The sequence below is a fragment of the Loxodonta africana genome, chromosome 1 (genome assembly GCF_030014295.1).
Source record: "Loxodonta africana isolate mLoxAfr1 chromosome 1, mLoxAfr1.hap2, whole genome shotgun sequence".
Classification (NCBI taxonomy): Eukaryota; Metazoa; Chordata; class Mammalia; order Proboscidea; family Elephantidae; genus Loxodonta; species Loxodonta africana.
In genome coordinates, this window is record NC_087342.1 from 61415190 (window position 1) to 61438320 (window position 23131).

Sequence of the window (23131 nt, forward strand, 5' to 3'; positions counted from 1 at the left end):
AATGATTATGACCTGAGTGCTTGTGGGAGGGGCAATTGGGCAGGGGAGAGGGACCCGGAGTTAAAAGAAAAGTGTTTTATGTAAGTCTTTCAGTCGGTAAAAGGCACGAAATGGGGACTTTTGTGGCAGCAGAGTTTTTTTCCAACTTTCTACACAATGGCACTTCCTGATAAAACCTTCTCTAATACCTGGACAGGGTCAGAACCCTATTATATATTTTCCCAATCTCATGTCTTTTGCCTCAGGAGCATTTATCATAGTTGTAATTTTTCATTTATTTGTATAATTATTTGATTAATCAAATAAATGTAAGAGTCCTTAGGGAAGAGACCATGACTTTTTAACTTGTCACCACACCTAGCTGTAGCCAAATGCAAGGCCCATAGTAGGATACCCAATAAATGCCCATGGAATGAAAGAGAAACGCACTTCTGGATTTCACAGTTGAATCCGGGTTCAAATGTAACCCAGTCTAGCAGATTGCTCTAAGCAATGTATTTATACACCTCCTGCCCTTACTTCTTAGAAAAAGGATGACCCTTGAACATCAACATCTTGAGTCTTTTTTCGTCACCTTAGAAATGACACAGGAGACAAACAAGGATGCTACTAAAGATGACCTAAAATATATCACACGTTGATTCTGCCTTCCCTCATTTCCTGAAGTCCCTGGGTGGTGCAAACAGTTAACATGCTTAGCTGCTAACCAAAAGGTTGGAGGTTTAAGTCCACCCAGAGGCACCTTGGAAGAAAGGCCTGATGTTCTACTTCCAAAAAAAGCAGCAACTGAAAACCCAATGGAGCAGAGTTCTACTCTGACACACACACAGTTGCTATGAGTTGGAGCTGACTCATGGCAACTGGTTAAAGGGGGCAGTCTTTAACAACTACCACCAAAGTACACATACTTCAAATGGACAGTATCTTTGAAAGGAAAAGCCAAATGCTGGTGAACCAGATATGAGATTAAACCTTTCCTTCTTTGCAAGGCTTGGCCCTCTTTGATATGTCTCACAAACGCTTCCCCTGAAGTCGCCCAGGTTGCCGCTCTTACCTCTCCTCTGCCCACTGGGTCACCTTCTGCTGAGCTGTCTGGCTGCTGTAGGCCAGGCGGTCAGGGCCGCTGCTCTGGGGCTGCCTCTCAGGGGAGAGCTGCTGGCGGAGTTGCTCCAGCTCGCGCTCATACATAAGCCGCTGCTCCTCCAGAGCACTCCTCTTTTCCTCCAGATATTGTTTCTCCAGGACCTGAACCACATTTTGAACTGGGTCTGGTGAGCCAAGAGACAAGGCGAAGTGTCTGTCAGTGGTGGCTACCGCAGGCATCCATATCCTACTGCCAGCCCATCAAGGCTTCCCCCAGCAAGAACCAGCTCTTTCTGCAGAATCCAGCCCTTCAAGACGCTTTCTGTGAGAGCCCTGAAGGGCCTGTCAGACGAGATCACCTCACTTTTCTTTTTACTAACATTTTAGATAAACGTCCTATATGTAAGCATTCCCCACATCCACTTTCTTCAGCTTAATGTGCTCATGCTAAAGTTTAGGTAGACCATTAATCTACTACAAGCAGAGGGTGAGGAAGAGGGTGTGCTCTTGCCCAGTGAGAAGCAAAACTTCCTGAAATCTAGTTCAACTCCACAGACAGAGCCACACAAGATTTTACTTGTACAGTAGCCAATTTCTAAGCCCATTTAGCTTCGGTTTTGGTATATGAAAAAAGTGTTTATATTTTTTTATTTTAACCACTAATCTTATTACTGTTAAATTTCTCTAATGAGGGAGGAAACTTACAAATTACAACATGTGTTTGAAAATACTGATTGAGTATATATATGGCCTGACAATTCCTTGGGTGCTAATATCTAAGAGGGCAATTCACATGTAAAAACACCAAACAGCTGCTTCCAATGTCTCCTTGGTGCAGAACCACAGCTCACCACATACATATGGGTGAATTAATGGATGATGCTCAAAGGGGCCACTACTATGATTATTGGTGGTTCTGGTGTCAACCATAAAGAGCTAATTGACTGGGCAGGACACAGGTTTGGTAATGACCAATGAGCTGGATGCCACAGAGAAAGATTAAGGCACTGGTCACATGTACAAAGGAGACAGTTACTGACATCCCTCAGTGAGGAGACTGTAGAGAAGCAGCAGGTTAGACAATCTGGATGGCAGAACAAGAAAATCACCAGCATACTAACTATTTCCTGGAAGTACATGGGACCTACAGGAATTGAGTTCGCAGACTGGCCTGGGGCATTTTTATCTCACCTGATAATGGCTATTTATTGACTGACTTAAAAAAATCCTATCCATCTATGAAATACTCATGTAAACTGCACTAATTTTCTATGTGAGCAGTAAAAGAAAAAAAAAGATGTTAGTTTTAAAAAATAAGGTTAAATAGTACAAAAGTAGGAAGCAATTTAAAAAAATCACAAGATACACAGAGTGCAGGTAAGTTGTTTTAATAAAAATGAGAACCACAATGGCAACAATAATGCTACTAGCTGCAGACTACATTTCAGGGAGAGGTACCATGCCCTTTGCATGCATGACCTCAGAAAAGCCTTGCAACAACCTAAGGCTGGATATCATCCCCATTCTAGAGATGAGGATATTGGGGCTCAGAAAGGTTAAGTAGCTTACCTAAGATTGTAAAGAGCTGGTAGGTGATAGTACTAGGTTTTAAGCTCAGATCAGAGTTAACTGGCTGGGGTATTAACTCAGTAATAAATTGATGGAATATTCTTACCCCCAATGTTTTATTCCAAATTAAGTACTCTGACTGGTAAAGAGCAGAAACTTTAAAATACTGTTCTTTGCTGATATAAAATTCTATAATCCAGTATTTTTTTTAAAGAAGAATAGTTTCCTTTATAGAGAGTCCTGATATAGACTGCCTAAAATATGTCACTTGAAAACCTAATAAAAAAATGAACTCAGAAAAAATTCTCACACAAAGGCAGATTGTGGGTGGGTAAGACATAATCTATAGAGCGACGATCCGTACATTCCAAAGCGTTAGGGTTCCTAACATGGTCCCGGAACTTCTGAAGAAAATACGAAAAACATGACAAACTTGTTTGAAGGCGTCTGAAGAAATTTTAAATGTATAGATAGGAGAACACATGTTCTCTCAGAAATTTTACAAAATACATTTCTCAAACAGTATCTATTCTTTCTCTTAGGCTCGGAGTAATTAACTATTGCAAAAATTAATTGTTTTTTAAAAAAAATTTAAAAGAAAGGACAGGGTCTACATCATCCATTTACATTTATATAAATATACAGAAATAAATATACATTTATAATTACCTTCAAGGGCCCTAACTTGGCGTTTCTGAATCTTCCAGACGAGGAAAACTGGAAACCGCCATTTTATAAAATAGTATTAAAGGCTTTTGCTAAAAGACACTAAAAAAGATATTTAACCCTCACTTCTTCTTGTTAATCTAGTAGCATGGAAACCCATATGATCCAATGGCTGCAGTAGAAGGATTTTATCTCAAGATTCTGTGTCGATGCAGAGACAGTATGACTGAGCCTGTTTAAAATGCCTCAGTAGCTACCAGGGAATCCCTGGGTAGCGCAAACAGTTAAGCACTTAACTACTAGCCGGAAGGTTGGTGGTTCAAACCCACTCAGATGCCTTGAAAGACAGTCCTGGCGATCTGCTTCTGGAAGGTCACAGCCTTGAAAACCCTATGCAGCACAGTTCTACTCTGACAAACATGGGGTTGCCATGAGTTGGAACTGACTCGAGAGCAACTAACAACAACATTAAGTAGCTGCTAAGGCATCCCTGGTTAGTGGAAACAGTTTAAGCCCTTGGCTACTAACTGAAAGACTGGCAGTTCAAATCCACCCAGAGGTGCCTCAGAAGAAAGGCCTGGCAATCTGCCACTGAAAAATCAGTCACTGAAAACCCTAAGGAGCAAAATTCTACTCTGACACACATGGAGTCGCCACAAGGTGAAATCAACTTGATGGCAACTAGAGTAGCTGCCACCTGTATTTACCATGTACTCACCGCTCATGTTGTGTCCACAAATCAACAGGCAGCTATGAAAGAGAAAGTAACTCACCAAGACCTTCCCCAAGCTGCCCCACAGTACAACCTTGTAAGACCTGCCCCAGGGGACTCCCTGCTCTGTCCTCACTGTATGTAGCTCTGAGGGAGTCACAGGGGTTGGATTTTGGTTTTACCTCTGATTCCAAAGCTAGTCTGAAAATACTCTCTCTTAGGGATATTTGATAATCAGTTTCAAGCTTTCGCCATGATAAAACCAATTGCCATTGAATCGACTCTGATTCATGGCAACACCATGTGTATCACAGTACAACTCTGCTCCATAGGGTTTTCAGTGGCTGATTTTTTATAATCAGATCGTCAGAGCTATCTTCCAAGGCACCTCTGGGTAGACTTGAACCTCCAATCTTTCAGTTAGCAGCCAAGCTCATTAACCATTTATACCACACAGGGACCCCTTCCACTGCTATAAACCAAAAGAAACCCAAACCCATTGCCACTGAGTTGATTTCAACTCATAGCAACCCTGCAGGGCAGAATAGAACTGCTACTATAGGGTTTCCAGGGCTGTAATCTTTATGGAAGCAGACTAACATATCCTTCTCTCACAGAGTGGCTGGTGGGTTCAAACCACCGGCCTTTCAGTTAGCAGCCGAGTGCTTAGCCACTGTGCCACCAGGGCTCCATTTTTTTTTTAAATAGGAGTTCATCCTTAAGAGCAAGTTAATCTGGCTCTGTGATACCGCCCAGGGCAGAATCCAAAGATCAAGTGGCCTGCTCTCAAAAAAAAAAAAAACAGCCAGTCAAATATCAGGGCATTATATACAGTTTTACTTTCCTCTTACCCCCCTCCTCCTGAATGAACTGTTATAAAATTTAGTGAGCCTAGCGCCTAAAGGAGATATTTCAGGTTGGTATATTAAGAAGAGAGAAAGGACTACATTTAATTAGACACAGCACTTCCTCTTCTTCGTTATTCTTTCCTGGACATAGAACTATGAATGAGCTCAAATCTGCCCTGTTAATGGCATAGAGAATGCTGGTGGGGGAAGAAGGGCATTTAGGTGAGGAAATAGAATAACTTCACATCAAAATGTTCAAAGAACTGAGGTCGGGGGAAGTAGATCCTTAGGGGAAAAAAAAAAAAGAACATTTTTATCCCGGATGTAGTAAGCTAGATCTGTGACTCTTGTTGTTAGTTGCCATCAAGTTGGCTCTGACTCATGGCGACCTTATATGACCCCTTGTCAGTCCCTTATAGCTCTTTATTTAGAGCTGCCGTTGATACTGTGAAAATAGATGAGCGTCTGGTGCCTATTTGGAGCCCTTGGGAAAACGGCATTATTGTCCACAGATACTGGGTTTTCTTTTACTTTTAGATCAAGTGAATTGGGTTTTAGATTATTATTTACTCTAAAGACTCAAAATTATATTATTCTAGCCTATTACTGGAATAATGTATGTGAATATATACCTGGAAGTACTACTGCCCTGAACTGCTGTGCCACCAACAGTAATAAAGCCACCAATAATGGTGGCATTAATACCAATGACACGTTTCAGTATGTCAGATGCATAGGAAAAAGGTAGCTACCAGGTTTGAGGCATTGGGAAGATAATGGAATTGGGACATAAGGGGCCCGTAACTGAAAAGGAACATTGCTCATCAAGAATTCAGAGCAGCTTTGCCAGGCAAAAAACTTCAGCTTCTTCCCAATCATGTTTGTTAGATTTTACCAAAGCATGTAGCAGAAGCATCAACCACAACAGCACCGCCCAAAACCCATCGAGAACCCTCATGCGAAGGCCAATCCATTAAAAACCTTTCTCCCAGCGTTTGTGGAGGAGCTTCGTCTGAAACCACACGAGAGGGAAGAGAATCTTCAAATAGGACCACCATGGGGATGACCACCAGGCAGACAGGCTTATTATCGGGAAGCCACCTAATAGCAGGAGTGAATTGCTTTGAACACTGTCTAGCCACCAGCCAGCCAATGTTGAAATAACACTTGTATCAGAGCATGACCGTGTAGCCTGTAGGGAAGTTCCATCTACTTGTGGAATTGGGTAAGGGGTGGGGAGGCAGAAACGTTACTAGACAAAATTAATACTGGAGAGCAAGGCTCAGTACGGAATACAAACGGTGACTCATGTGAACCCCATGAGTCAGAAAAATGATGACTCTAACTAGTTTGGCTAAGAGGACTGAAGGAATTAACAATTACTTCCTAAATACTGGTTATTCAGAGGTTTAATATATATATTAAGAAGATGGCAATTGGATAAACTTAGAAATCTGTGATCAGGATGGATAAATAATTAAATTGATATTACCAGGACCCTCTGCAGAATTAAAGAGAGAATAGAGATCTCTAGAGTTCTGTAACCTTCTTTGAACAAACAAGCTCTCTCCAAGTGGGTGTTCCTTAACCTGGAGTTTGGAGCCAACATCCTCCTGTCACACCCTCCTACAGCATGTACCAACTCAGGCTTCTAAGAAAATCACTCACAGGAGACTTGCTGCCCAGGCATGTTGCTAAAGTGACCCACTGATGTGATTTTGGCGTTTGCACATCACTTTGGAAAGTCTTTCAGAATTCCTGCCAGCTTGCTGGGCAAGTAGCAAAGCAGACCAAAGCCTGAGTTCTAGCTATCGCCTGTTTTGTGCTGCAGTGTTCAGTAGGTAAAAGCCTCAATAGTCAATTTAAGACCCTAATTCCAAGGATGCTTAAAGAGAGAAATTACCAAACTTCTTTCATAAAGTTATTAATTTTTTTCTCCATTCTTTTTGTTGTTTTATACTTCTGCTTGCTTTTCAGAATCTAGCCTTTTCTTCATACTTCTTTTTTCCAATTCAAGATAGGGGTCCTTGCGGCTAAAAATCCAGAGATAAATAAAAAGGTCATAACCTTTATTTCTACAAAAGAATCTCTAATTTGATATGCCAGAGATTTGACTGCCAATTCTCTAGCCGTGCTCAAATTCTTCCCAGGTAGGCTTAATCAAAGAGCAGAGTAAGAAAGGACATGCTTAAAGAAGAGCTCAACTGTGACAGACTAAAGGCTTTCCAAGCGCTCTGTCAGGTATTGGTGGCTTGTTCTAGAGCTCTCAGGGTCCCTGGAGGTCCTCCCTGGTTCACGTTAGGAACCCCTAGGTACCCAAAGAGCAGATAAATGGGAAAATAAGGTTGGAACAAGTCCAGAAACTAACCGGTCATTTTCCCAGGTGCCTCTGCTTGTAGCCTCAGCTTTATCCTCATAAAAGAGTTCTAGTCCTGAAATGCTGTTTTATCTCTGGTAACATGCAGACTTTCCTGTCCTGCTTCTGGGAGGTTGAGGGATGAGGAAAGGAAGGGACAGACTTATAAAATACAAGCAAGGAAGGAATCTGGTGTTTCTGAGCACACATGAGTGTGTATAAGCTCAGAAGAAGAAAGAAGAGGTAAAAGAACACTGACTTTCAGACAAGGAAAGAATCAACTTTAATGCAAACACTGAACACCATCTGGAAAGTGTGATCTAGAAGGAATGTTCTAGGGAGGATCTCTTTCTGAAAACTCTGAGGCAGACTGGAGTGTAAGTAACACAAATAGCCTATAAAAGCATTTCATTTTTACAATTGGTTTTGTAAAAGTTATCTGGGCTCACTAAACAGGTCTCTTGGGGGTATAATTTCTAATCAAGTTTGTAGTAAAATATTGGGACTTTCATGTTTCCATTAGATCCTATTTGAAAGCCCTGGATTCATACTCTGCTACGGGTTTCCTACTCTGAAGGATTCAGCAATGACAGGTTCAATAAGTGGGAAATTTGATAAGCAATTCCATCACAATTACTCAGTATGGAAATGTTATCATCTGGCTTGGGAACAAGAGGTCTCAAAAAAGGCACTATCACCTCCTGGTTATATCTGAAGGGAGCCAAATATCCATCCCCTGGAATCTTCTCTTCAGCTCCTCACCTATGGCCTTTTTAAGGAATTAGTGCTTCTGTGTGTCTAGATTTCAGAAGGACACTTTAACTTCATACACACTTATCTCTCTTTGAATGGTGGGAGATAAGGAACGGCCCCAGGCAACAGAATCCAGGGTTAGGGTCTTACCATTGCTGTTCAGCGTTTTCATGATCACTTCCATCTGTGCAAACTCATAGTTATAGTCTGGTTCTGAGGATGCTTCACTGGCTGCATCCATGTCATGCTCCGGTGGACCCGTTTCTTTTTCAAAGTCTTTCAACCAGTCTCGCCGTTTCCTTTTCGGTAAGTTTATTCTGTGGGGGTTTTCACCATTAGAGAAAATCAACTTGTTTTACCCTTAAACCAGTAACGTGAAAACTTTATATGAAACTATTACTGAACATGGAGATGTTACCTAAAAAAGTGGTTATTTCCCCACAGGATTCTATCACCATGCCACAGCTGGGTGGTGCTGCACACGAGGGTGCCGTTTACACAGGACCTGAAGGGACACAGGGAAGATGGTAAGGTAAGAAGATGGAGGGTAAGAAGCACAAACACCAGCTCTGGGGGAACCTTCTCTGAAGAGAAGTATCCCAACTAATATACGGAGAAGTAATAACAGACTATCAAAATTTGCAACCACTAGAGAATACAGGATATAGACAATGATGACTAAAGGTGGATAACATCTCTCAAGGAGCCCTGGTGGTTAAACACTTGGCTGCTGACTGAAGGGTTGGCGGTCTGAACCCACCCAGCTGCTCTGAAGGAGAAAGCCCTGACAATCCGTTTACGCAAGATTTGCACCTTTTTCTCCGATCCCCACAACTCTATGGTACCTGAATGTCCCAAGGTTACCAGTGTCTTCCTAAATACAACACCCAAAAGAAGCTCGCTGGCTACAGTTTTGACCCTTTCTTTTAATATAGGAAGACACTGTATGACTAAAGATTATTTGAAATCAGGAAAAAAAAAAACTCGTTGCCATCGAGTCGATTCCAACTCATAGCGACCCTATAAGACAGTAGAACTGCCCCACAGAGTTTCCAAGGATCACCTGATGGACTCAAACTGCCAACCAAAGGAGCTGTAGCTCTTAACCACTATCCCACCAGGGCTCAAAATAAATAAAAATCAAGGAATGGTATCATTTCACCATTAAATATCTTAAGAATATCTTAACAATGGTATCAATACAACACACACTTTCACGTACTCCGTATGCTATTATTGTTAGTCTCAGTTTTTCATCATTTAGAAATTGATATGTCCTACATTAACAGAAAAATCTGAAATGAATGCAATGTCCTTATAAAAATTATAGTGCTCCAAAAGTGTGTTAATGAATATTTAACAGACTTTGTTTAAACTTTATAAATCACTGCAAAATAATTCAAGACATCATTCAATAGAAATAAAAAAGTAAATACATTATCTTCCCGATTCTCAAATTTCTACATATTATGGTCTGTTTTAGGAAATTTTTGTGCAATGGAGTTATATGATTAACTGTTTTCTTATATAATACACTGAATAACAGCAACTAATTTTATTCAGTACTTATACAGGTCAGGCACTGAGCCAAGGACTGGTAATTCTACCTTATTTAATCTTAGAAATCCCCAAGAAGGAGGCACTATCAGCCCCATTTACCACATGAGGAAACTGAACCTTAGATAAGGAAGTGTCTTATCTGACATCACACAGCCAGTCAAGACAGAATCTGCCTGATCCCAAGGCCACCAAAAAACCCACTGCTGTCGAGTTGATTCTGACTCACAGTGACCCTATAGGACAGAACAGAACTGCCCCATAGGGTTTCCAAGGTTGTAAATCTTCACAGAAGCAGACTGCTTCATCTTTCTCCTGGGTCCCAAAGCCAGTGCTCTTAAACAGGTGTGACATCATTCTCTACACCTGGAAAACCCTCTACACCTGATGATCCAGTGTATCATTGACTTTGACATAACTGAAGTCTTCTCCTGAAAATGAAGCACCCGAGACATGGTAAATAGCCATTTGCTTTTCTTACCTTGCGTTTTCTTTTGGGGTAAGAGACACATCTCCATCAGATGCAATGTCAATCTCACAGTGCTCAGGCTGAATTCCTATGCCAAAGAGCTGTATGTCCTGAGAGGTATCTGCACCCACCCTGGTATGAGCCTAGTCATAGATTATTCAGGAAGAAACACACTGATAAGTTATTCAACAAAATTGATCATGATCGGCTTGAATAACCCAACAGCACATTCATGACAACATTCAGTGAATCAGACAGGAGATGCTAGATATCTGGGACATTATAAGTCAAAAGCATTCATTAACATATTAAAAAATATTTTTAAACACTATCGGGGGAAAAAAAACCCAAAAACCAAAAGAAAAAACCTTGATCAACAATAATTAAAGATTGCTTAAAATTATTAGTAGAATTCGTTGGCATTCCAATTTTGACTTGATCCCTTACCATTTATGTGACTGTAGACAAGTCAGTTCACTTTCTGAGCCTCAGTTTCTTTTTTTGTAAAATGAGGACAATACAGGGTTCTTTTAAGGACTGTCTGAGGTAACAATTAAAATGCTTTAAAAACAAAAATGTACTATATAAATTCAAGAAACACTCAAAGCAGTTTCATGGAAAGTCATGTTTTAAAATATGTAACTTCAAAAAATGCTAAAATTGGCTGAGTTTCCAATAACAATATTACATAGAGTACTAAAGCCTGTGGCTTCTACAACAGACCAATTAGCAGGATAAATACCTCAGATCTCAGACACATGAGGACTCTGACTGTGGTGCATTAATCTACTGCTTACACCCTAGCATTTTTTCTAACACTCCTAAAAATTATTTAGTCTCTCTTCAACAGAGAGGAAACCCTGGTGGCATAGTGGTTAAGTGCTACGGCTGCTAACCAAAGGGTCGGCAGTTCAAATCCGCCAGGCGCTCCTTGAAAACTCTATGGGGCAGTTCTACTCTGTCCTATAAGGTCGCTATGAGTCGGAATCGACTCGACGGCACTGGGTTTGGTCTGGTTTGGTTTATTCAACGGAGAAAGTGTTGAGGCTTTGTCTTTCAAAACTGAGATTTCAGAAAGAATTCCTGACTCCTTCATCATTTCCTAAATAAACAGATCTAAAGTCCTTTGGAAACCCTGGTGGTGTGGCGGTTAAGTGCTACAGCTGCTAACCAGAAGGTCGGCAGTTCGAATCCATCAGGCACTCCTTGAAACTCTATGGGGCAGTTCTACTCTGTCCTACAGGGTCGCTATGAGTTGGAATCGACTCGAAGGCAATGGGTTTGGTTGTTTTAAAGTCCTTTAGTGGGCTCTCAATAAGTCAAGGGCTATTTGCACCATAGTTATGTCTCTGGGAAAAGTAGAATAAAAAGGATGATAGAAGACTGAGGCTCCTTCTTCAATTCTACCTATTTCTCCACTGTATCCTATATATTCATTAGACAGATCAGAACCCTAACTAACCTTCCACACGTAGGTAATTCAGAGATTAGAGAATCTCTGCATTTAGAGATTTAGGGTTTCGGATACTGCAATGTAAACTACCTTCAAGTTCCTAGGTCCCCAATCCTTGAGAGTCATTTAAACATTCCCACCTGTATTTATATATCTCCATAACACAGAAGGAGAGCCTGGTGGTGTGGTGGTTAAGAGCTATAGTTGCTAACCAAAAGGTCAGCTGTTCGAATCCACCAGGTGCTCCTTGGAAACCCTATGGGGCGGTTCTACTGTCCTATAGGGTCGCTATGAGTCAGAATCGACTCGACAGCAACTGGTTTGGTTTTGGATAACACAGAAATTGTATGCATGTGTGTGTGTGTTTGTATGAGATTAAAAATGTCCTAGTAGTCATTTGAGCACCCTGTGTCATTCGGGGTGCCCTAAAGCAAACAGGTGTCTCATTTTTCCTGGAACAAAAGAAGCCAGCAGTTCTGAAAGTGTGGCCTGAGAACCCCTGGGGTCTCAGAATCATTCAGGAGGTCCCTAGATCAAAATTAATGTCTTTTGCACTCTCATTTTCTTATGAGTGTACAGTGGAGTTTTCAAGAGGATAAAAGGAGTAAGTGATATATGATGATTTTTTTTTATATCATGGTTCTGAAGACTAATAGAATGTGTGCTTGTATATATTTTTATATTTTAAGTTTATCTCCATTTTAATGTCTAATACAGTAAATTAGATAGATATAACGCACAAAAACAACAGTTCTTTAGCATCTCTGACTTTTTGAGTATAAATGAGTCATGAAGCCAGAAAGTTTGAGAACAGCTGCAAGGCTGCAATCAACTATCTAACATGGGCTTAGTCAGTGGCATACCCTGAGGCCAAAGGGCTAACTCCAAAAGGCCACACCCCATCTCCACAACTGAAGGGTGATTACAGGGCCAAGAGTTAATTTCTGAGGATGCAGGTTTAGAAGGGATAGACCTAGAAAAACCCTTGCTGTCTAATCTACCACAAGGGTTTGCTTTTGGCTTATGTTGATCTTGAGATCACCTTAGAATTACTCAGAAGCTTATCTGAGAATACCCAGATCTCAGAATCCTTGTGGCTGAATTCAGAACTTCTCAGAATCCTTCTCATACCCGGAGCTGCCTCGCACCCGGAGCTAGGAATCACCCTGAACTGCACAGAATAGCTGTTTTTCCTTCTCAATGGTGACCTAACTGTATTATCAATCCTTTTACTCTCAATAAGGCCTAAGCTAGATATAAAACACAAAATAAAAAAAGACAGGCACCCGATTCAATTGGGAATTGTACATGAATACATTAGGATTTCAACTGTTGGTTTACATACCATCTTACCTTTAAATAATAAACCAGGAGTTCGTTAAGAGCAGGGTCTGCATTTAGGTTGACTAAGTAACACTTGTCATCCCCCACCTTGATGCCAGACGTCTCAAGGGAAATCCCCATACTTTCAAGTTGTCGTTGTCTCTCCTGTGGACAAAAGGAACAAATGCAGGGAACTCTGTTACTCTACACACAAGATGTATCCATGGAAAATTTAAGGCACTGTTGCAGGGCACAATCCCAATAAAATTACACCTTCTACTCAGTTCAACCAAGCTTACTGAGAACCTACAATGTGTGAAATAGTGTCCCTGTTTCATAAGGACACCAAGGGTGAAGCAGACATCATCTTGACCCCTAAATGGTCCACAGTCTAGTAGTGGGAATGTGGCCTGCACAATTAGAATACAACAGAAGAGATTACTGTGCCATGGGAAGATGCAAAGTGCTATAGGCTTCAAAGGAGGAGAGGCCATGATGGGTTAAGAGAACAGGAAAGCACAAAAAGATGGAAATAACTCAAAGGTCTATCAACAGATGAATGGATAAACAAAATGTGGTATATACATCTAAAGTAATATTATTCAGCCATAAAAAGAAATGAAGTATGGATACATGCTACAACACAGACGAACTTTAAAAACATTATGCTATTTGAAAGACACCAGACACAAAAGGTCCAATATTATATGATTTCATTTATATGAAATGTCCAGAACAGGTAAATCCATAGAGACAGAAAGCACACTGGTGGTTCCAGGGGATAAGGGAATGGAGAGTGACAGCTTAATGGGTATGGGTTTTATTTGGGGCAGATGGTAATGTTTTAAAACAAGATAGAGGTAGTAGTTGTACAATATTTTGAATGTACTGAACACCACCAAACCGTTCATTTAAAAATGATTAATTTTACGTTCTATGAATTTCACCTCAATTAAAAAAAAAGAGGTATCAGGAGAGTCTTCCAGAAGAGAATACATTTGCAATGGTTCTTGAAACATAAGAATCTCAACAGGAAGAAATGGGAGAGTAGTAAGATGAGGGTACGGCATTCTAGGGGCAGGGCCTAGGAAAGTACAATGAAGGCTCTGGGCAGACTGGATGATTTCAGGTACCAAGAACCTTTAGCAAATGTGGGAAAGCAGTGGGAGATGGAGCTAGCAAAGCAGGTTGGGCCCATATTGTAGACGACCTTGAATTCATTCATTCATTAGAGCGTATAATATGCTAGGCACTATTTAGAACTAGGAATATATTAGTGAACAAAACAATGTTCCTTCCTTCATGAACACTTACATTCTACACAAACCATGAAGAAACAGACGAGTAAATATATAGAGTTTCCAATGGTAGTAAATACTATAGAGAAACATAAAGCAAGGTAAGAAGGATAGGAAGTTAGTTTTGTGTGTGTATGTATGTGTGTGTCTATGATATCTATAACAAACATATAAGCAGAAGCCTGGATGAAGTCCCAATTACTGCTTTAAGCTACTTGATTGGGATGGTCAAATATTTCCAAGTAGTCAATGAGATTAAAATATTAATGAAATGCATGGTGTAGAGATATGTACAACACACATATGCAATAAAGACAGCAAATGAAAAAGGAATCACAACATTTTATGCCAAAGTTATCAAGCTACCTGTGCAATTTCTTCTGTTTTCCTCAGCTTCTCTTCCCATGTCACTGTTAGTTCTTTTATCAGCTTTTCAGATTCTTCGAGCTTCTCCTTCAGTTCAGGGGCCTTCATAGCCTTTACAACGAAACCAAAGATATCTGATTTTTCAATTTTTTCCCTATCATTTTGTACAAGACAATCATTTATTGTCCTTCCTTAAGCAGTTATCAATAATCCGTTGGGAGCAAGTAATTAAGTAATACACGCTGCGGGTGTGTTTTGGATCCTTATTAATCAAGTGAAGTGTAAGAGAACTTGGTTTCTGCTGCTTAAAGGAAATACCAGTGCCCTGAATTGAAGTGACACAAATCATTCAGAGTGATTTTATCCATCATACTCAAATTTCACACCTAAAAGATACTAAAGTTCATCTTCAAAACAGAAAAGTAGGAGGAAAAAAAAACTCAAAAAACAGGTTACCTAAGCAAAATTCTTTTTTTCACTAAGACAGAGATCAACACATTTCACTAATAAATGCATTCCAGTTATATTAACGGACTATAAGTCCATTAATATAATGGACATAAGATTCTTCTTATGTATTTGAAAAATTGAATCTGGGCCCTTTATAACTACTTTTCTCTACTGATGCTAATAAATTTAGCATCTTTATTATTTGCTTGGAAGCAGAACATCTGGTTAAAATGGCAGACTTCCCTCTGAGTTTGTTCAGTGACAATACCCAAAGGATCTAAATATAAATATATGCAACTTAAAAAAGGTTTTGGCCCAAGAGACAGAAAGGGCCACATAGGCCACAGACTACATCAGCCTGAGACCAGAAGAACTAGATTGTGCCTGGCTACAACCGATGACTGCCCTGACAGGGAACACAACTGAGAAACCCTGAGGAAGCAGGAAAGCAGTGGGATGCAGACCCCAAATTCTCATAAAAAGTCCAGACTTAATGGTCTGACTGAGACTAGAAGGACCCCGGTGGTCATGGCCCCAGACCTTCTGTTAGCCCAGGACAGGAACCATCCTCAAAGCCAACTCTTCAGACAGGGATTGGACTGGACAGTGGGATAGAAAAAGATGCTGGTGAAGAATGAGCTTCTTGGATCAAGTAGGCAGTTGAGACTACGCATCTCCTATTTGGAGGGGAGATGAGAGGGTTAGAAGCTGGCGGAATGGACATGAAAGAGAGGGTGGAAGGAAGGAACAGGCTATCTCATTGGGGGACAGCAATTAGGAGTATATAGCAAGGTGTATATAAATTTTTGTATGAGAGAATGCCTTGATTTGTAAATTTTCACTTAAAGCACAATAAAAAAAAGGTTTTGGGACTTCACTTGGTAACAATGTGCTGTGACACCCTATAGTAACATGAGCCTCTTCAGAGCCAAACCCTACAAATAAGAATGATGGTAGGGCTTGGGCAAGAAGTTGAAATGCTGTCTATGTGGAAGCTAGCTGAGTCTGCCTGAGTCTCCAGGTATTAACAGAGCCTGAGAGTGCCATTTAGTGCTGGATACAGGGAGGTAGACATGAAAACTGTAGGGTGAGCCTGCTGTGGCTTCTCCTCTCTTTACCTCAGCGAAGTACTGCTCTGGTGATCTGGCCTAGATTCTATGTGGCTGTGGAAATGCAGATTCAGAAATAAGTGAAAGTAACTAGATAATTCACCTATAAACAAATTCCAGGATCAATACACTTTCCCCCCAGGATCACCCCTCCCTTCAAAGTTTATCAGCATTTTGATTTTAGGGATGTTTTGTAACCCTTGTTGGCATCAATTTGAAAATTATGCTCAATGCACTGAATGATGATTTAATAACAATAAAAAAACAAACAAAGAAAAGTCTGGGTGAAGTCAAGGAAAGATGGTAACAAAGCAGAATTATTGCTTTTGTTTCCTGCCAGGAGCTGATATAAATGAAAAAGCAAATGGAGATTTCTGGGTTATTCCTCGTGTTCGACCATCATCGATCACCTACCTCTATGACTGAATGAGTAGATGATACGTAAGTAGTCTCTGAAAACTGCAAGGCACTGCAGAAATACGATCTACAATGTTAATAACCAGAAAAACAACATGCTTGTTTTTTACAATTTCACATCAGAAGAAATGTGGGCTCAGGGGCCAACTGATTTAGAAGTAAATAATTAGGTGGCAGTGGCAGCAGCAGCAGAAACTCTCTCTTAACTGTTCGCCTCCTCATCTGTAAGCTCCTTGGGCGGATCGGGTATTACGTTGTTCTTTACAATACCTAGCACACAGCAGGTGCCGATAAACACTGAAATGGTGAACTACGCTGAAATGACCTCGAACCAAGCAAGCACGTCCTCACCAGTCACATACCACAAGACAGGGAATTTCAAACACAGGGAGCATCAGGCTCACTTTACCTCAGCCTGTGAGAGCTGCTCTTTCAGTTTCTCCACTTCTTCCCGCAGTTCGCGGATGACTCTTGCATTGGGATCCTCATTGACAATGGCATGGTTAACAATCCTTTTGGCTCGATCTGCGTATCTTAATGTAGAGAGGGTCTCTTCATAGTTGTCTGCTGCTGGGCTGATGGTGGCTATCATGGAGGTCTGGCTGTTGCCCCCCAAATTGTCCTGCAGAGTATTTCAAATACAGTATTGGGAAAAGAGGTCCCTTCCCCACACGTGGGATGCAAGCAGTGCACATACATGTATGACGTGATTCCCCATGGAACTGAGTCTGCATTTCACAAATTATTCTGTTGAGAAGATAAAAATGTACCCTTTCTATTATCACAATAAGGAGTAATACCCTTGAACAGAATTATAACAGAATAAAAAGCAGCTGTTATCCTCCTAGGAGTGAGGATAACAGTATTGTCACGAGAGTTCTTTGTGTACTTGGTTGGCTTTGCACACACCTTTCAGCTGTCACATCTGAAATAGCCAATTTATAGCTGAAAAAACATTTAGAATGATATGTTACCTTAAGAAGCCAAGTGAGAACTGAATCTCGGTAAGGCACAAACTTGTTTTTACCCTTGCCAGCTGCCTGGTCGGCCAGTGAAGAAATAACCAACCCCAAGGTTGTAAGTGACCTGCCAAGAGACAAAAAAAGTTTTATGACATGCTTGTTTCCATAAAACAATGATCTTCTAGGTAATAAGTATAAAAGACGCAGAACAAAGCTCTAAAACTGATGCAAGCAGGTCTAAATAAATTTGTCAAGAAGCTGAAATAATGAGGGGGGAAAAGTAGCTATTAATTTGACAGAATGAATTTAGAACCTCCATAAGAATCTAGGAGCCCTGGTGGCACAGGGGTTAAGAGCTTGGCTGCTAACCAAAAGGTCTGGAGCTCCTTGGAAACCCTATGGGGCAGTTCTACTCTGTCCTACAGGATCACTACTAGTTGAAATAGGCTTGACGGCAAAGGGTTTTATAAGAATCTGTTCTGCCCAATCACAGAATCACATTCAGAACCTGGAAACATAAGTTTGTAAGATCAGACTAGAGAATTTTAATTTACTCCAAATGTTATGGTTAAAGATCTGAACCATTTACTCTCTGGGTCTAACTTGGACCATTCTGGCCTCTAATTTTGTTTCTCAGAATAACCAAGTAACTTGCAGGGCGCCCTCTCACTACACATTATAAGGCACACCCTATTCATCTGCTTAAATTTGGCAAATTTATTTCAGTGTATACTGCATTAAAGTTCTACAAAAACAAAGAACTACCCAAGAAGAGGATAACATATGGCTACAGTTTCAACCCGTTACTCAAAGCAGCATCTACATCACCTGAGAGCACGTTAGAAATGCAGATCTCCGAAGCTTCCCCAGACGTACTGAATCAGAACCAGTTATTGATATCCTCAGGTTATTCCTATGCACATTACATTTTGAGATGTTCTTATTGGACAGTACCCAAAATGGTAAACACATTTAGTTATTGAGGTCTATTGTCCTCAAAATGTGGTCCCGGGAACTTGTTAGAGATGCAAATTCTTAGCCACCACCCCCCCTGCAACATTCTTGTTAGTTGCCATCGAGTCAACCCCAACTCACCCGATCCCATACATATCTGACCTAAACGCCACCTGATCCTGGGTCATCCCCATGATCAGTTGGGAATCTGACTGTTGTGATCCATAGGGTTTTCGCTGGCTGATTTTCAGAAATAGACCACCAGGCATTTCTTCCTAGTCCATCTGAGTCTGGAAGCTCCACTGAAACCTACATGCAAGGATCATAGCAACATGCAAGCCTCCACTGATAAATGGGTGGTGGATGCACATAAAGTGCACTGGCCAGGAATTGAACCTGGGTCTCCTACATGCAAGGTTAGAATTCTGCCACTGAACCAACAATGCTCCCACACCCTAGACATTCTGAATGAGAAGCATAAGGTGGAACCTAGAGACCTGAACTCTAACAGGCCTGCCAGGTGATTCTGATGTAGGCTAAAATTTGAGAGCCCTCACAACTTTAGCCTAGGTCAATGAGCTTTCTTTGGTGACTAACAGATATTCTCCACATCTTGAGAATGGGGCCCTGGTGGCGCAGTGATTAAGCATTTGGCTGCTAACCAAAAACACCAGCAGTTTGAAAAGAGCACTGTAAAAACAACAGGTTTGTGGGGCTGAGGGACAGAGGGTTTCCTCTCTTCTCACAGGTAAGTACCAATTGCACTTTTAAAGGGAAATCAATTGGATCCCAAGTTTAGCAGCCAGAAAACAGCAACCTCAGCAGATCTTACTGGATCGCAATGGGGATTGCATGATATTACACAGAGAAAATCCTTTGTAAATATTTTCAAAAATTAAATTTAAGACATATTTTTATTAACTAGGAAGCCCACAAATTAGCAAGTCACCTGGCATTAGCAACTGAAAATGAGCTTTCTTTCCAATGTCAACAACAGATTCCCATTAAATAAGTTGAAAGGAAAGAAAGTGTATTCCCCACAAAACAAACTCCCCAAAGGTGCGGCACTGAAAAGTCATGGAAATATAAAGTGAATTCAAGAAGCAGACAATGAGCCAGAACTGTAATAACTAACAGCCATGACCGCAAAGTGACATAAATATGTACATCACACATGACAGATTTAAAAGCTAAGAATGAAAACATGCCCATACAAAAACTTACCCAGGAATGTTCATTCACAGCAGCCAAACTGTGGAAACAACTCAAGTGTCCAAACGGATAAACAAAAATGTGGTGTATCTATACAATAATATTCGGCACTAAAAAGGACTAAAGTTTTGATACATGCTACAACATGAATGAACCTTGAAAACATTAAGCTAAGCGAAAGCCTTAAAAACATTATGCTGAGTGAAAAAAGCTGGACATAGAAGGCCATGTTTTAGGGAAATGAAAACATTTTAAAATTAGATTGTGGTGATGGTTGCAACTTCTTAATATACTAAAAATACTTAATCATATACTTTCAAAGGGTACACTTTATGGTATATGAATTATTTATTTCCTAGAAGCTTTAAAAAAAAAGGTCAAGCAAGCACAATTACAGTTTTTCAGTTGCTGTCAAGTCAATTCCAACTCCTGGTGCGCCCATGTGTGTGAGTAGAACTGTGCTCCATAGAGTTTTCAATGCCTGATTTTTTAGCATAGACATTAGGCCTTTCTTCTGAGGTGTCTCTGTGCAGACTCATACCACCAACCTTTTTGGTTAGCAGCTGAGCATGTTAACGTTTTGCACCATCCAGGGACTCCTTGCCAATTTTAGAGGCAGAAAAAGTTATTTAAGGAATCTCTCAGATTCTGGCAAGGCACTGCTCCTTCCCCAAAGCTGTTGGAGTTAGAGATTAGAAGGTGGGTCCTCATTTTAAATCTCTGCTGCAGGGATGCTTCTTACCACAAGTTCGTGGGTGGGGGTGGGCTCGCTGAAGAGGAGGGAAAAGCTAGGCTAGGAGACAACATTTATAAACAGAGAGCCATGTTTTATGACAGACATTTTAAAACTCTACCTGTCTATAAAAATGGAGAATTCAGGGTCGAAATGAGAGCAAATGAAACTTGGGAGGATCAAAAACAAAATAAATGCTGTTTCACAATAAACCAACCAATGAGGAAAAAGGAGAATCATAATTCAAACTTTTTTTTGCTTTCAGGGCCTTCCCAAGCTTAGTTTCCCTTGAAACTCTTAACTACCAGATTCCTTTTCTTGGGAATCAAATGTGATGTGAGTTATCCACACTGTCTGAGACGGATTTCAAATATGTTATTTTATCTACTTTTCCAATGATTGTTTTCTAAGATCAGAAGTACTGTATACAAACCAAAAAAACCCACTGCCATCGAGGTGACCCTATGGGACTCATAGTGACCCTATGGGACAGAATAGAACTGCCCTATATGGTTGCCAAGGAGCGGCCGGTGCATTTGAACTGCTAACCTTTTGGTTAGCAGCCAACACACTTAACCACCGTGCCACCAAGGCTTCAAGTAGTGTATAAACCAAAAAACCAGTTGCTGTCAAGTCAATTCTGTCTCATAGAGACCCTATAGGACAGAGTAGAACTGCCCCATAGAGTTTCCAAGGAGCGCCTGGTGGATTTGAACTGTCAGCCTTTTGGTTAGCAGACATAGCTCTTAACCACTACTTGAGGGCAGAGACCATTCCTTGCCATACATTTTCCTGCATGCAATTACTGTCCTTGTGGGTCTCTCATGTCAAATGCAAAGACATTTATCCAGATTTTCTTTTCCACAGGCTTGGACCCTGTAATGTGTAATGTGTAGATTAACAAGGATTCTCACCCTTAGATAATGAACAGAAGCAGGCTATTTTCATTCTCCCTAGATACAAGTCCATGTTTGATAACTCAAGCAATAGCATTTTTAAAAAAATGAAGAAATGAACACAAGTCACAGAAAGCACTCAAGAAGAAAAAAAAAAAGACTGAGACACATAAAATGATAGAAATATGCTTCTAAGTTGTAATATTATAAAATAAACTTAATGACAGAATTCTAGGAGTAACATACATTAATATCCCTAGAGCAAGTGTTCAACAAAAGCCATGTTTTGGAAATGTTAGATTATACTGTACTATATAGTGCCACAGCAGTGGAAATGGAAATGAGATTGGGAATGATACTCATCAGATGAAAACTGCTTACACTTAATGACTGGCCACTGTTGAGAATGAAATGGAACCATTCTCAGTCACATTCCTAGGGGTTAGTGGGAGAGTTCCATGCTCTAAATGAGTTCTTAGAGAAGCTGTACTAACCAGACTCCAAAAAAAAAAAAAAAAAAAAACTGGCTATCAAGTCGATTCCAACTCATAGCAACCTTATAGCACAGAATAGAATTACCCCATAGGGTTTCCAAGGACCGGCTAGTGGATTTGAACTGCTGACCTTTTGGTTAGCAGGCAAGCTCTTTAACCATTGCGCAACCAGGGCTCCGGCCAGACTCTAGTAGCAGGGAAAAGGCTCCTTCCTTCCACCACCAACAGACAGGTGGAGCCGCAGTCTGATTTTTCAGTTACACATTCCCCTGTGAAGAGGGCTACAGATGACCTGTACTTCCCATGCCTCGAACATACCATGGCCATGTGGTGGCCACACAGCACCGTGGTTCTTCTAATGAAAGGAATAAAGTGCACTGTAAAGCTCTTAAGAGCTTAAGGAGAGACGAAGTTCCTAAATCCATAGGCCATTAAGCAGACACTAATGTCTGTGTGATGTCCCCGACAGGTCTGGTTAAGAGGATTATTACTGCTCCATCAAAGCTCAAAAAGGGGGCAGAGAGAAAGCTTAGGAAACATGTCAGAGACTTCTTTAGTTTTAGTGCTCAACTGGGCCTACGAGCACTGATTTTAAGGCTTAGAAAGTCATTTGTGCAACTATTGTGCAGCACTTCAATTTATCATTTTATTTTACTTTATTAACACCCATTTATATAGTGTTTCCACCACCTGTCTGTCAGTTTGTTGTACTGTGATAGCTTCTGTGTGGCTGTGATGCTGGAAGCCATGACACTGTATTTCAAGTATCAGCATGGTCACCCATGGTGGACAGGTTTCAGTAGAGCTTCCAGACTAAGACAGACTAGAAAGAAAGGCCTGACAATCGACTTCTGAAAATCAACTCTATGGATCACAACAGGGCATCATCTGATATAGCACTAGAAGATGAGCCCCCTAGGTTGGAAGGCACTCAAAATACACAGTGGCTGCAACAATGGATTCGAGCACACCAACAATTGTGAAGATGGTAAAGGACTGGGCAACATTTTGTTCTGTTGGACAAGGGGTCGCCATGAGTCTGAGGTGACTTGACGGCAACTAACAGCAACAAGAGTTAGGGGACTGAGCTCAGAGGCAGCTCCCCTCCCTTCTAGCCGGTGATCTTGAGAAAAGCGCAGGACCACCGTGGCAAACATCCGTGGGATGGTAAATGTGCTATGAAAAAATTTCCATGCTTAGACACTGGGATATGCAGCATTTCCCAAACTTCTCTGGTCAAGAAAATCTTCCTTCCTTTGACTTTTTTAATGAAGTGACTTACTGCTGCCCTAAACTTTGTGTTCATCAAGGGCAGGAATCATGTTGCAACGAAGTAAACCCCGCAAATTTACCATCTTGCAGCTCTGGAGGCTAGAAGGCTAGAATGGGTTTCACTGAGCTAAAATCAAGGGGTCAGCAGGGCTCTGTTCCTTCCAATGGCACTAGGGAAC

General features: G+C 40.8%; 1 protein-coding gene across 4 annotated transcripts in view; it reads right to left on the reverse strand.

The window, feature by feature from the left end:
- The window catches only part of KIF13A (kinesin family member 13A), a 225854-nt gene that overhangs the window by 47110 nt on the left and 155613 nt on the right, over positions 1-23131 (reverse strand). For all 4 annotated transcript variants that reach the window (XM_064281127.1, XM_064281114.1, XM_064281123.1 and 1 more), the window contains exons 10-17: positions 17404-17515; positions 16839-17051; positions 14454-14564; positions 12820-12954; positions 10026-10156; positions 8406-8492; positions 8138-8304; positions 1055-1268 (exon numbers count right to left, since the gene is read on the reverse strand). In XM_064281127.1, coding sequence (XP_064137197.1) covers positions 1055-1268; positions 8138-8304; positions 8406-8492; positions 10026-10156; positions 12820-12954; positions 14454-14564; positions 16839-17051; positions 17404-17515 — 1170 coding nt within the window. The remainder of the gene's footprint in view (positions 1-1054; positions 1269-8137; positions 8305-8405; positions 8493-10025; positions 10157-12819; positions 12955-14453; positions 14565-16838; positions 17052-17403; positions 17516-23131) is intronic.